At 31.7% G+C, this 13348-nt stretch overlaps 1 protein-coding gene across 1 annotated transcript; it reads right to left on the reverse strand.

Annotated features, from left to right (window-relative positions):
* Positions 1-6042: 6042 nt before the first annotated feature.
* LOC124938195 (organelle RRM domain-containing protein 1, chloroplastic) lies at positions 6043-10351 on the reverse strand. The gene is made up of 9 exons (XM_047478591.1): positions 9924-10351; positions 9751-9848; positions 9475-9685; positions 9294-9391; positions 9145-9210; positions 8487-8573; positions 7002-7070; positions 6758-6864; positions 6043-6503 (listed from the first exon to the last, which is right to left on the reverse strand). Exons 1-9 carry the CDS (start codon positions 10316-10318, stop codon positions 6417-6419), a joined length of 1218 nt encoding a protein of 405 aa, XP_047334547.1. The 5' UTR covers positions 10319-10351; the 3' UTR covers positions 6043-6416.
* Between the last annotated feature and the right edge of the window lie 2997 nt (positions 10352-13348).

Below are 13348 nucleotides of genomic sequence, written 5' to 3' on the forward strand. Positions count from 1 at the left end.
AACACTTATCAATAATACTACAAGTTATCTTTTAATCTTTGTCAAGCACAACATGATGAAGCAACAAGCTGAAAAAGATCGGGTGAAACAAGAATTTCAAGTGGGTAGTTTGATGTTCCTCAAATGCAACCCTCCTATAAGTCACAATAGCATCGAGGAAGAACATGAAATTGGCAACTAAATAATGCAGTCCTTTCAATATCATACAAAAGGTAGGCAAGGTTGCTTACAAACTACAATTTTCCATTGTTTGTCGCATTCATTTGGTATTTCATGCATCTCTTTTGCGACTTAAAGTGGGTGTTACACAATCAGTTCAAACAGAGTTACCAATTGTATCAGAAGAATGTGTTATTTTCCTTGCTCCTAAGGTGTTCTTACAATCCCAAACAAAAAAAAAAAGTTTTATTTGAATATGGCATCTCCCTATTAACTTCCTAACAATTTTCTTTCTTCATCTCATTCCTGCTCAATCAAGGTGACTAAGAGTCTTACTTCATATTTATTGATCTAATCAAAAACTGATTTGGAGATATAAGAATAAACCCCTTTGGAAGGTGGAGAAGATGAAACAAATATGCCCTATTTTATCCTTGTCTTATTTTAGGGTGGGATTAGATATCTAAAGTATGACTCATCCAATGTTGTTGATACCCTTACAAAGAGATGAATGGAAGAATAATGTATATAAAAGAGTTGCATATCCTTACTTGAACATAGATCAAGCATCCTTCCTAAAGAAAAAAGTATAGCAAAACAACATTTTGTTAGCTTCCAGCTGCAACACTTTATAGGAAACGAATACGGATCTTGATATTTCTCAAAGATAAATTATCAAATTGATTAGCATACACTGAAATCAAAGATTAGGGTATTGAGAAGCCAAAGTTCATCTTTGAGAACGATCGATTAGGACCAAACGCTGATATCAATTGAATGACGAAGTTGGTATCTAAAACGAATAGGTAAAAGAGCTTACTTTTCAGTTTCTTCTCCTCCTCCTGAATCTGAAACTAAATCCAAGATGGAATGAATGAATCCACTAAAACAAGAACATGAAGAGATTGGATAAGAGACTCGTCGGCGGAGGTATCCAATTTCAGGGAACAATGATCGGATCTTGCCGCAAGGGTTACCGGGAGAATATGTTCAATATTAAAACCCAATAATTAGTTTATTGAAGAATATTTAAATAAAATATATAAAAAAAATCAAGTGATAAAGAATTTAGTGCAAAATTACAAATTTATATCAGTTTAATCAACAAATTAATTTTTTTACCCAATTCACATATTATAAATTAAATATTCATATTATTTTGTACAAATTATTTAAAATTATATGCAATTCTTATGACAAAGTTATTATTAAGAAATGATAGTATTTTAGTAATGTGTTTTACAAATAGTTTTATAAAGCTAGAGTGTAATTTATTTCTTTTTCATTTAATTATGTATAATTTTTTTAAAAATAAGTTCTTAATACTTTAAATAATTATAATTATTTTTGTCATTGAACGAGGAAAGAGATGAGTCCGAGAATTTGCAAAAGTAATGATATAAACAACCGTGAAAAAAATATTACGGTAAAAATATAATAATATTTTTAATTTTATTTTTAACCGTTTTAAGTTTATAGGCAGATTGATTCATAATTTGATTCAAGTATCCATTTACTCTCATATATATATATATCCAAATTAACCACAACTTTCAACCCGATAATCCGGACACTTTGAAAATTAAGCATCATTATATATATATAAATTAGTTAGTTAAAATTAAAATGTTTCGCGTTAATCAAATTTAGTATTAAATTAAAAATATATAATCTTATTAGCCTAGTTGGTTAAAGAATTGTACTTGTTTTGTTATGTTGCAAGTTCGAAACATACCTATAATATTTTTAATTTTTAACCATTTTAAGTTTATAGACGAGTCAACCCACAATCTAACCCAAATATCCATTTTGTTAAGATCGGGATCAACGATAGAGATTGGGGTCTGACTATGTTGAACGCTTACACACTTCGTTTGATATTCAGGGGCGGAGCCACACTTGGACTAGAGTGGGCTCCAGCCCCACCTAAATTAAAATAATGTTTGGGTTGTAGCCAAGGATAAAATTTTAAATATATGTATATTAAGTTTAACCATGTAACCATTTGCCCCGAGGGCTTGTTTACATTAATATTTTATAATTATCTTTTCCATTTTTTTATATTCTTACTAAATATGCGAAAATCCACTAAATTACATTTTTATATTTTCTTTATTTATATATTTAGTTTTCACTTATTTAAAATCTATTTAATTTTTCACACTTTCTTAACTTAATTTTTCTTTAACATGTATAATTTTATTTTTTAAATCGAGTATTATAATCACTCTTAAAATTTCGTTTATTTATTTTATATTAGGAAGGGTTGACCGAAGATCTATTTATATTTTCTTTATTTATATATTTAGTTTTCACTTATTTAAAATCTATTTAATTTTTCACACTTTCTTAACTTAATTTTTCTATAACATGTATAATTTTATTTTTAAAATCGAGTATTATAATCACTCTTAAAATTTCGTTTATTTATTTTATTTTAGGAAGGGTTGACCGAAGATCTATTTAGTAAGGGTATTTGTAGAAAAATTCGATTAATATGTTCACGTATTACACGTAATAGTATAATACCAAAAATCTTACAGTCCAGTGGAAAAAAAATCCTGAATTCGCCCTTTGGTTAGGGTTGGTTCCAACCCCCACCTAAATTTTAAAAAAAATGAGACAAATTAAGTGAATAAACCGGGCAAATGAGTCAGCCCTAGGTAATTTTTCATCTAGGCTTCGCCCCTGTTGATATTAACTCTATTAGAAGTTAATATTGGTTTTTATTCTTCGCATGTCGTCACAAACTCTTGAACTGAGTTCAAGTGCGGAAATGTTTGTTTCGACTTGAATCAATACAACGAGATTATGATGATGTAATAGAAAGGAACACAAGACACAAAAAATGTTTATGGATGTTCGGAGTCAAAGCTCTTACGTCACTCCTTCTTCTCAAACTTGAGAAGAATATTCACTAGAAGATTTGGTTCAATACAACACTTGTACAACCCAGTCGAACTACCAGGACTTAGTTATTACTTGTTTTCGAACTCCTAGTACACACTCTATTGAACATAGAATATTTATTATTGTAATATACTTTTAACACTCTAGTATACTTGAAAACTTTTAGAACTTGAGAGCTTGTATATGTTGTAAAGTCGGTTGTTCAAAAAAGTGATGAAGCAAGTTATCCTTAATCTTCTTAAGTAGGCAGATGTCAACGGACATATTTGCTTCTCAACAGATATATCTGCTTCATAAGACATTTGTCTTAATTTTGTTTGGTTGAGTTTTAGAATAATACATCAGATGAGATATTCTTTGATCTTGTCTGTTCTTGGATGATAGTAAGCCAAATTGTCATTAATGGGATCACGATATACGAGGAGCGTATATCTTAAAGGGTTTGACTTGTCTTTCGTTCTTTTAACATAACTCTACTGCTACCAAAAAGATCTTCATCAGTTTTTGCACAGAAATGGAAACAAATGATGGAGATGTATAAAGATGTCTTATGATAATATCGGAAATGTCATAATGTAGCACCGAAATGGTAAAGTACCGGACGCGTTCCAATTTGATGTAAAACCGAAGTCACAAAATATCGGACGTACTTCTTATATAACCGAGGTTATAATACCAGAAGATAAAACCGGACATGTCCCTTAATATAAAACCGATGTGTAAATAACCGACTACGCTTCAATATAATACCGAAATTCAAACTACCGGGTACGCATCTTTACAAAAAGCTGATTTACAAAATGTTGGACACGTGTTTATATAAAACCGAACTTGCAAAGTGCCGACTTCATATCAAACCGGATACATGTTTGTAAACTACCGAGGTCACAAACTACCGGAGGCGCTTTGATAAAATACCGAAGTACAAACTACTGGTTCCGCTTTGATAAAATACCGATGTGCAAACTACCGGTTCCGCTTTGATAAAATACTAATTAGGTAGACTACCGGTTACGTGTTTATATAAAATCGATTATATAAACTACCAGACGCGCCTTCACAAAATGCCGATTTTGTAAAATATCGGACGCATCTTGAATATAAAATCGATGCGTAAATAACCAGCTACACTTCAATATAATGTCGAAGTCCAAAATGCCGAACATTTTTTTTCCGGTTTTCTTTAATCTGCACATGATTAAATTAGCACAGTTAAGTTCTTATTTATATGCCAATTTTTGGTTAGTATTAATTAACTATTTTGACTTAACACATTTACTCTCACATATATTTCCAAATTAACCACAATTCTCAACTCGGCAATGCGGACACTTTTGAAATTAAATATCATTATATATATATATATATATATATTAGTTAGTTAAAAAGTTAAACTTATATTGTTAAAATGTCATGCGTTAATCAAATTTAATGTTAAATTAAAAATATAAAATTTTATTAGTTTAGTTGGTTAAAATATTGTACTTGTTTTTGTTAGGTTTCAAGTTTGAAACTTACCTATATCATTTTTTATTTTATTTTTAACCATTTTAAGTTTATGGACGGGTCAACCCATAATTCAACTCAAGTAACCATTTACTCTCACATATATATTCAAAATAACCACAACTCTCGACCCAGCAATCCGGACATTTTGAAAATTAAGCATCATTATAAAATTTCATTAGCCTAGTTGTTAGAGTGTTATACTTGTTTTTGTTAGGTTACAAGTTAGAAATATAAATGTGACATTTTTAATTTTATTTTTAACCGTTTTAAGTTTATGAGCGGGTCAACCCACAACCCAACCCAAGTATCAATTTATTCTCACATATATATCCAAATTAACCATAACTCTCGACCCGACAATCCAGACACTTTAAAAATTAAGTATAATTATTTATATATATATATATATATATAAGCTAAAACAATTATTTATAATTTTAAATAAAATTCTAATTATTTCAACTAATTGAATTTGTTTTGTTAAGTGAATAAGCTTTTTAATTTGATATATAATACAAATATATTAGGCTTGAGATCTTTACAATCAACTATAATTTTTTAAAAGATAACGCGGGATAGGTTTATGATATGTCAATTATTAAAATATTATATATATATAATATTTAAATAAATTTAATATTAATAAAAAATAAAATAAAACCTCCAACATGAGTAATAGAAAAAAAATGTTGTAGTTATAGTCTTCTAACCTTTTTTTCTTTTCTTTTTTTTAATAATTTTATTATTAGTCTCCCCAAATTTCAAATGTTTTCAATTTAACCTCTTAACATCACAACAATTTGACTTAACCAAAATCGACATATTTAAGACTCAATTGACAATTTAACTTGAGCCAAAATTGACAAATCCTATTGAGATCTTTACAAACAACTTGAAGATCCAACTAGACATGACAACAATTTAAATTAAACTTAGACATAAAGTATCAAGAATTAAAAATTCCAAGACTGATATACATAATTTTTACCCAATTAAGTACATATTTTTTAACATATTTAACCTATTTGTACTTGTTCAATATATTTTAAGATTATTTCATAAAAAAGACTAAAAAATAAAATTGTACAAGTCATAAAAAAAATAAACTATCTTATCGCATACTCTGTGTCAATAATTGGGTACCCAATTGACCCACCTGAAAAATGTACACTTGTTATGTTTTACAAAAAAATAGTAATTTGGTTTATAATTCAAAAAAAAAAAATTATATCAAATACAATCTAGATCCTGACCAAAAATAACAATTTTATACCAAATAATTAAAAAAATTACATTATAATTTGAATCATGATTTAAAACATAATCCAGAAAACAATTTATACCAAAACAAACAAAAATCATCTTCATTTTTAAGTGAATGATGATTGTGCCAGATACTGATAAAAAAAAAAATAAGTATCCAAAATCCAAATAAAGCTAAATAATCTATTCAAAATTCATTGAGAGTCAGAAGAAGAAAATGAATGATGGTGGCTATAACAATACTTGAATATATCTAACATTTGCTTTACATGATCTATCCTATCACTTCTTCTATGTTCAATAGTTATGACTAATATAAATATGGAGCAAAGGAACCTCAAGTTTATATCTGTAGAACAAAAGCACAAATCATCCATAACTGAATCATATGCATATGTACATACATTAATACAATATATAACTGTTTTTGTCACTTCATATGCATGCATTGTCAAAATTGGAGTAAATTTTCATGGGTTACCTATTTGTTAATCATTGGATGGATGCTATCTAATCAGGTTCCAACTCTTTCTCAATAAAATTTCTTTTTTCTCCAACTCAAGCAGACAGAAACATCAGGAGGAGGGACTGGGATTCGATCTGCTGTATTTTGGTGGGTTGGTTTTAGCGACATCTACAGTTATCATCCAGCCATTGATGATCTGTAAAGAAAGCAGCAGATAAGGATTTTGTATCATAGACGGTATTATTGATATATATCGCAAGGCTTCGACAAATTAAGGCCTTGTTATTCGTGGATTATTTGAGATTATTTTGTCCCAATACTTTATTTTATAGTACATACTAAGAATGTTTTGTTCATTTAATTCAAATAATGGACTTTTACATCAACCATAATTTTTTTTTTCAAATAACCCAAGATCAAACAAGGTCTAAGAGATTTGATTTACTATACCTTGCCGTTCATCTCCCCAAGGGCCACACGGGCAGCTTCCTCAGTTGTGTACTCAACAAAAGCGTAACCTTTAGATCTTTTGGAAATTTTGTCCATTATGATCCTAACTGCCCAAAACAAAAGAAACATTCAATCAACTCAAATTAATTGTTTTTCTTTGGCAAAAGTTGAAACCTATTTATGCTGAATGAATCAAGATGTAAATTTCCTCAGCAAAATAGAAAAAGAAAATAGACAAGAGTACCTTCGACGATTTCGCCAAAACCATCAAATGCAGCACGCAGAGTTTTCTCGGATGTATAGAATGATAAACCTGTGTGAGAAAAATATAAGTGTTGTAGGAGTTATGTGAAAATTCAAATCAATATTGGGCCCATTTGTATACACTTTTTTCTGTAAGATAACTCATCTGAATGCTGATCCAGATGAGATAGCGTTTGGAAACATAACTTAGTTAGACAAAGATTAAAATTTTTATTGGCGGTTTCTCATCTAGATCGGATTCATATCCCAAAATACAAGTGTTTCAGAATGGGCCAAATATCACCAAGTTACAAGATTCTTGCTTCTATTGAATACTTGTTTGTTTCATTGTTGTAGGTATAAGAAATTCATTACCAAGTCACAAGTTTCATCCAAATTATAAGGGAGAACATTCATCTTCCATTAAGAAGAAGAAAAAAAAGCAGAATGATTGAACTTTCATGATGAATTTGAGACGATGAAAAACTAAAAGTTTCCAGTTATAGACATATCCTTATCTTAGAAATCTGGTGCAATTAAAAATATTAGAACCAACTCAACAAAATTGACAATGTTGAACAGCAGGTTCTACCTTCTTGAAGTTTAAAAGAAAAGCCTTCTAAATATGAATGTTTTTCCACGAGGTGAAGTTAAAATTTGATGGATTGCGGAAGAAAACACAGGGGCTAATGAACATATTAAACTATAATCTTCTGAAAAAGATTTGCAAAAAGGGTAACAAAAAATGTTGGAATATTGCATATTGTATTATGATGTTAGAATAAAGAGTCATTATTGCTACTAATGTAGGATGGAAGGTGGCCTGGGCTAAGCAAACTATGCCTAGGCATAGATTTATTCTCTTGCTAATATTTCATCTGTTCCTTAGAAAAAAAACATCTTGTTTTGAAGAAATCTAGCAAGTGATTTGAAAGAGAATTTTGTATTTTATTGAATTTGTAAATAGTAGCTCTTCCATATATATATTAAAGTAACTCTAAGCTATTTATGGAATCAGAGCAATTTAAGAGAATCAAATCATGCAATCTCGATCACATACATTTCTACCATATATAGTAGAAACTACTATGAATGAGCTGAAAGACAATTATGATGAGATCGATAATAATGGGAAGCCAATCATATGCAATTATGAATGTATCTAAATAATCCCTAGTCAAGTTGCTTTTAAATATGTAATTTGGAAGAGGGTCACAAGTTGCCTCGTGTTCAAAAGAGCCTTACATACTATTTGTAAAGTTCCCCCAAAAAGAGCTATTAATCTATTTCTTTAATGAAAAACAAGATCAATCTATTATAGGTGAAATCAGATGATTTTTAGTCATATCTAATTCTCATTCCTCCTCAATTCTTTGGGGTTAACAATCAGAAGCAAGCTGCAAAATTTATATAAGTTGAACAGCAACTTGGCATACTTATGACAGCAAGAGAAATGGTACATCTATAATTTTCTTCTATCACGTACCAGTCACAAAAAGTTTCTTGGTTTTAACCTTGGGCGGATTTTCTGTTGTAGGAACTTTCAAAAGACCAGATTGCTGTGAATTCTCACCTGTGCAAACCACATATGGTCAAGTTAAGCCAAAAAAGTTGGATAATTTTTTGCACGGATAATTGCACATGATTGTTTAGATAGTCAGGTTATGATTGTGAATTATGTATATATCTAAATAATCGATAGCCAAGTTGATTTTCTTTGGGTTTGGGAACTGTTTTATCATCAAGGATGGGACTTGGATGGTTACTTTTAATTATGTTTTGGTACTCTTTTCACATTGCTTTCTTTAGATCACTTGGCCTTGTTTGATGAACTTTATCCCACCACATAATTAACCAAATTAACCTTAATTTTTTTGTAACAATTTAAATGTTAAATACAAATGATATTTTAGTCATTTAACCCAAATAATAATCCACTTTTTCATCAAACAATGTTTTCTTTCCAAACATATGTCTATATTTCACCTCGGTATTTTTTCTCTTACTCTCACTTGTACCCTTGAACTCCCTATTCTTTGGGATACTTCACTTAATACAAGCTTTTAACTTCTTTAAGAGAAAATGAAACAAATAAGTACATAAATCTATTAGTGAGTTACTAGAAAGACAGTTTGAAGACGAACCTGCATAATCCTTTTCAACAAATTCAAATTTCTCATCTGGCTGGACAGTACACACACCTGGCAAGCCTGTACTGAACAGATTTGCCAATTTAGAATCCCATCAATCTAGAAAGAACCAAGTCAAAGATTTCAATGTAGAGTATACAAACCAGATAATTGTCCAGCACAGTCCTCATCAAGTTCACAACAGAATCCAAAGTCAGATTGCCATGAAATATGATATATACACATTTGGGCATCCTTCTCACTACAGAGATTCAATCAACATTTTCAGATAATGTACATATAAGCCAATACAAAAAAACATCAATCTAAATCAGAAATACATACTTCCCCATGACTTTAGTCAACAATTTCGTGTAGTAATCAACCATTTGTGCCTTAGAAACAACTCCAATGCTTGGCTTGTCCAATCGAACAAGCCAGCGACTCGTATTTCCTTCGGGAAACAACAAAGTGTTTGCAGGTAATATGTTTTCGAATGGTCTTTCTTTCGAATTAATAGCTATGTCAGGCCTGACTGATAAAACACCTGGTAATACTACAGAAATAGAAAATACTCAAGCTATAAACAGGAAGAAAAACATAAAAGTTTCTCAAGCTTACAAGCAAGCTGTTGAGCTGTTTCTTCATAAATGTCACAGCAGAATTCGAATTGGGTTTCCCATGAAGCCTCGTAAATACACATTTGAGCGTCTATCTCACTGTTACATAAAACAAAAAATGAGTAATAGAAAGTATGAAACAACCTAATCTGTGAAATCGAAGAAAGAATTCACCTTCCTAAGACATTGTTTAATGTATTGACATAGTAATCAATTATTTGGGGCTTGGAATTTGTCCCTGGTGCTGGAGCCTCCATGACTACCCTCCAATGACGGTGGCCGGCGGGGGTAGATGGAGGTGACGTTGAGGTTGTTCTTGTCGGCGGAGAAGCTGGGGAAACAATGGAAGTGCGGTATGAAATAGTAGCGGAAGTGTTCCAATTGAAATAAGGGACGATTGTTGAGGAATTGATGCTGTTTTGCTTATAGCTGGATTTGATTTGAAGGGATGAAGTGCAGGGGCAGTGAGCCTGGAACTGGGACTTGGGATGTTTGATGAGAAATCCTGCAGATGAGGTACTCGAGACGACGGCAAAGAGAGACATTGACGATTCCATGGACAAGTGCATTCCTAAAGGAGCAAGGACCTGCTGCAAAAATACAGAAATGATTACTATTGTTGTTGCTCTTTATTGATTTTTTTAAGTTAACTACAAATTAATAATAATGTTATCATATTACATAATAAATACTTATTATTATTTTAAAGGTTAGAAAGTTAGAATTATGGACTACAATTATAACTTTTCACACGATTTTTTTTTATCTGAAATTGTTCTGTTCTATTATGGAAAATTTTCAGATGGATGATGTTGTTGTTTTGAATATTTAGATAATTTTTTGAATTGTAAATATCAATTTATAAAAATATAATTTAACTATTATAAGTGATACAGTGAATGATTTAAGTAGTCTAAGGGTCTCATGTATAAGGATGATAATTTGAAACCGTCTCACGGTAACCGAATTAAATTATCTTGTTTGGGGCGGTTTTTCTCTAGTTTGATCGGTAGTTGACCGAGGATGGAAGTCATCTTCACTACTGGTGATCTCATCATAATCGATTACATGCCTTTGGCCAAAACCTTTGGCAATCAGCATAGTCTTGTATCTTGGCTTGCTATCATCACATTCTTGCTTGATCTTGTACACTCATTTATTTTTTAACACTTTTCTATTCTTTGGTCTTTCAACCAATTCATATGTGTCATTTTTCAGCAATGACTTCATCTCTTCATCTATGACAGCTAGTTATTCTTTCTTATAGCATTGTCAAGAGCCTCCTTATAACATATAGGCTCCCCACAATTAGTTAGAATGACATAATCTATAGCAGGGTACTTAGAACTTGATCTTTTCTTCCTAGTAGACCTCTTAAGTACTTATATTTGTTGATTATGTTGATTTTCATTTTCTTGTTGAACTTCAAAATCAACCTCAATATTATCACCAAGATCAGATTTTGTATCATTTTCATGGCCTACAGCTTGACCCTAAGGAATATCATCATCACTATCTGAGTCTGAAGCTACATGTGACATTGTCTCCTCAACATCATGACACAGCTCAAGACCAGAAAGGTCACGTATGTATGCATCAAACTTTTCACCATCTTCAAAATTCTCAATAGTCTGATATTCAAGGAATACCACATCTCGACTTCTCAAAACTGTTGGGAAAAATTAAAACAAAGAAGAAAGAAAGTTAATTAAGAAATAAATAGTTTAATTAACTTTAAAAGAATATAAAAGATTTTTATGATTTGGAAATTAATTTTGATGATGTTATTATGATCAAGTTAAACTGTCTATTTGTTTTGTGTAGGCACAAATCTAAAAAACTTTGCTACTTCAGACGTGCTCTGAAGTAGGTTGTCTTAGACGTCTTACATAGTTAGACAATGTAGTCTAACTCCTTTAAACGTTGTCTAAAGGGAAACATAGTTAGACGAGGTAGTCTAACTCCTTTAAACGCGGTCTAAAGGGAAACGTAGTTAGATGAGGTAGTCTAACTCCTTTAAACGTGGTTTAAAGGGAAACGTAGTTAGACGAGAACGTCTAACTCCTTTAGACGTTGTTTAAAGGGAAACGTAGTTAGACGAGGACTCTTTTAAACGTGGTCTAAAGAAATGCGTAGTTAGACGAGGATGTCCAACTCCTTTAGACACGGTCTAAAAGGAAGCGTAGTTAGATGAGGACGTTTAACTCCTTTTGACGCGGTCTAAAGGGATGCGTAGTTAGACGATGATGTCTAACTCCTTTAGACACAGTCTAAAGAGAAGCGTAGTTAGACGAGGACGTCTAACTCCTTTAGACGTGTTCTAAAGGGATGTGTAGTTAGAATAGAACGTCTAACTACTTTAGACGCGGTCTAAAGGAAAACGTTTGATGCCTTGATTTAGCAGCTGTCTGAAGATAGCATCTGTCTAACCACGTTCTCTCTACTGTCTACTGCTCCTATCTTTAGTAGTCTGACAAACTAGCTAATTCCATCAAATGAATGAATGTCACGTACGCGAATATCTCTCAAATATATATTCCCAGTACAAGATAAGATTAGAGGATATTTGGCGCATTACCTGTTTGGTACGGCCACGATCCAAATACTCAAAGTCTGATGTACTCTTGTACTATAGAAGGCCGTCCAACGGACACATGCCATGTGTCCTTAAAGAATATTCGACCGTTGGTGTATTTCAACCATAAATAGAAGCTCAAGGACAACGGTCAAACCACTTATGAAAAAAAAAAGAAAACAACTGCTTAACATACACGAAAATCTTTTACTGTTTGTCTAGTGATGATCAAACTATAATTGCATATTGTCTTTTCTATGAGAAACCTCAGTGTTGTAAGTTGAATAGAGGTTGTTTTGTTCAACAGAGAGTTAGCTAGCTAAGCGAGTTGTATCTAATTCAAAGTCTTTAGTTGATATCCTTCTAGTTGTGGAAAAAGGGGTGACGTAGGAGTTTTATCTCTGAACATCCATAAAACTCCTTGTGTTCTTTACTTTATGACATTTACATTCAGTTATCTAAAGCTTCAAATCCAACAAACAGTTCCACACTTGAATCTGTTTCAAGAGTTTGGAAGATTTGCGAAGAATAGAAACAAATACTAATCCCTCACAGGATTATTATCGAATCGTTTATCGTAAGTTGTTCACAATAGTCAGACCCAATCTTTATTGGTAACATCGCTCTTAACAAAAATCTTCTTGTCAACTGGGTCATAACACTTGTATCCCCACTTTTTATCACCATAACCCAAAAATATGTATTGCCTAGTTTTTGCATCTATCTTAGACCTCTCATCTTTTGAAACATGCACAAAAGCTCAGCAACCAAAAGCATGTAAATAGTCATAATTAACATCTTTACCTGATTAGACGCTTTCTGCACACTTATTATTCAATGACTTGGAGGGAGAACGGCTAATCACATACACTGCAGTGCTCATGGCTTCAGCCCAGAAATGCTTAGCCAACTTGGCATGGGAGAGCATACTCCTCATCCATTCCAACATGGTTATGTTCATCCTCTCCCACTCCATTTTGTTGTGGAGTCTTGGGCACAGTTTGTTCATGTCGAATACCCTGCT

The sequence above is a fragment of the Impatiens glandulifera genome, chromosome 5 (genome assembly GCF_907164915.1).
Source record: "Impatiens glandulifera chromosome 5, dImpGla2.1, whole genome shotgun sequence".
Classification (NCBI taxonomy): Eukaryota; Viridiplantae; Streptophyta; class Magnoliopsida; order Ericales; family Balsaminaceae; genus Impatiens; species Impatiens glandulifera.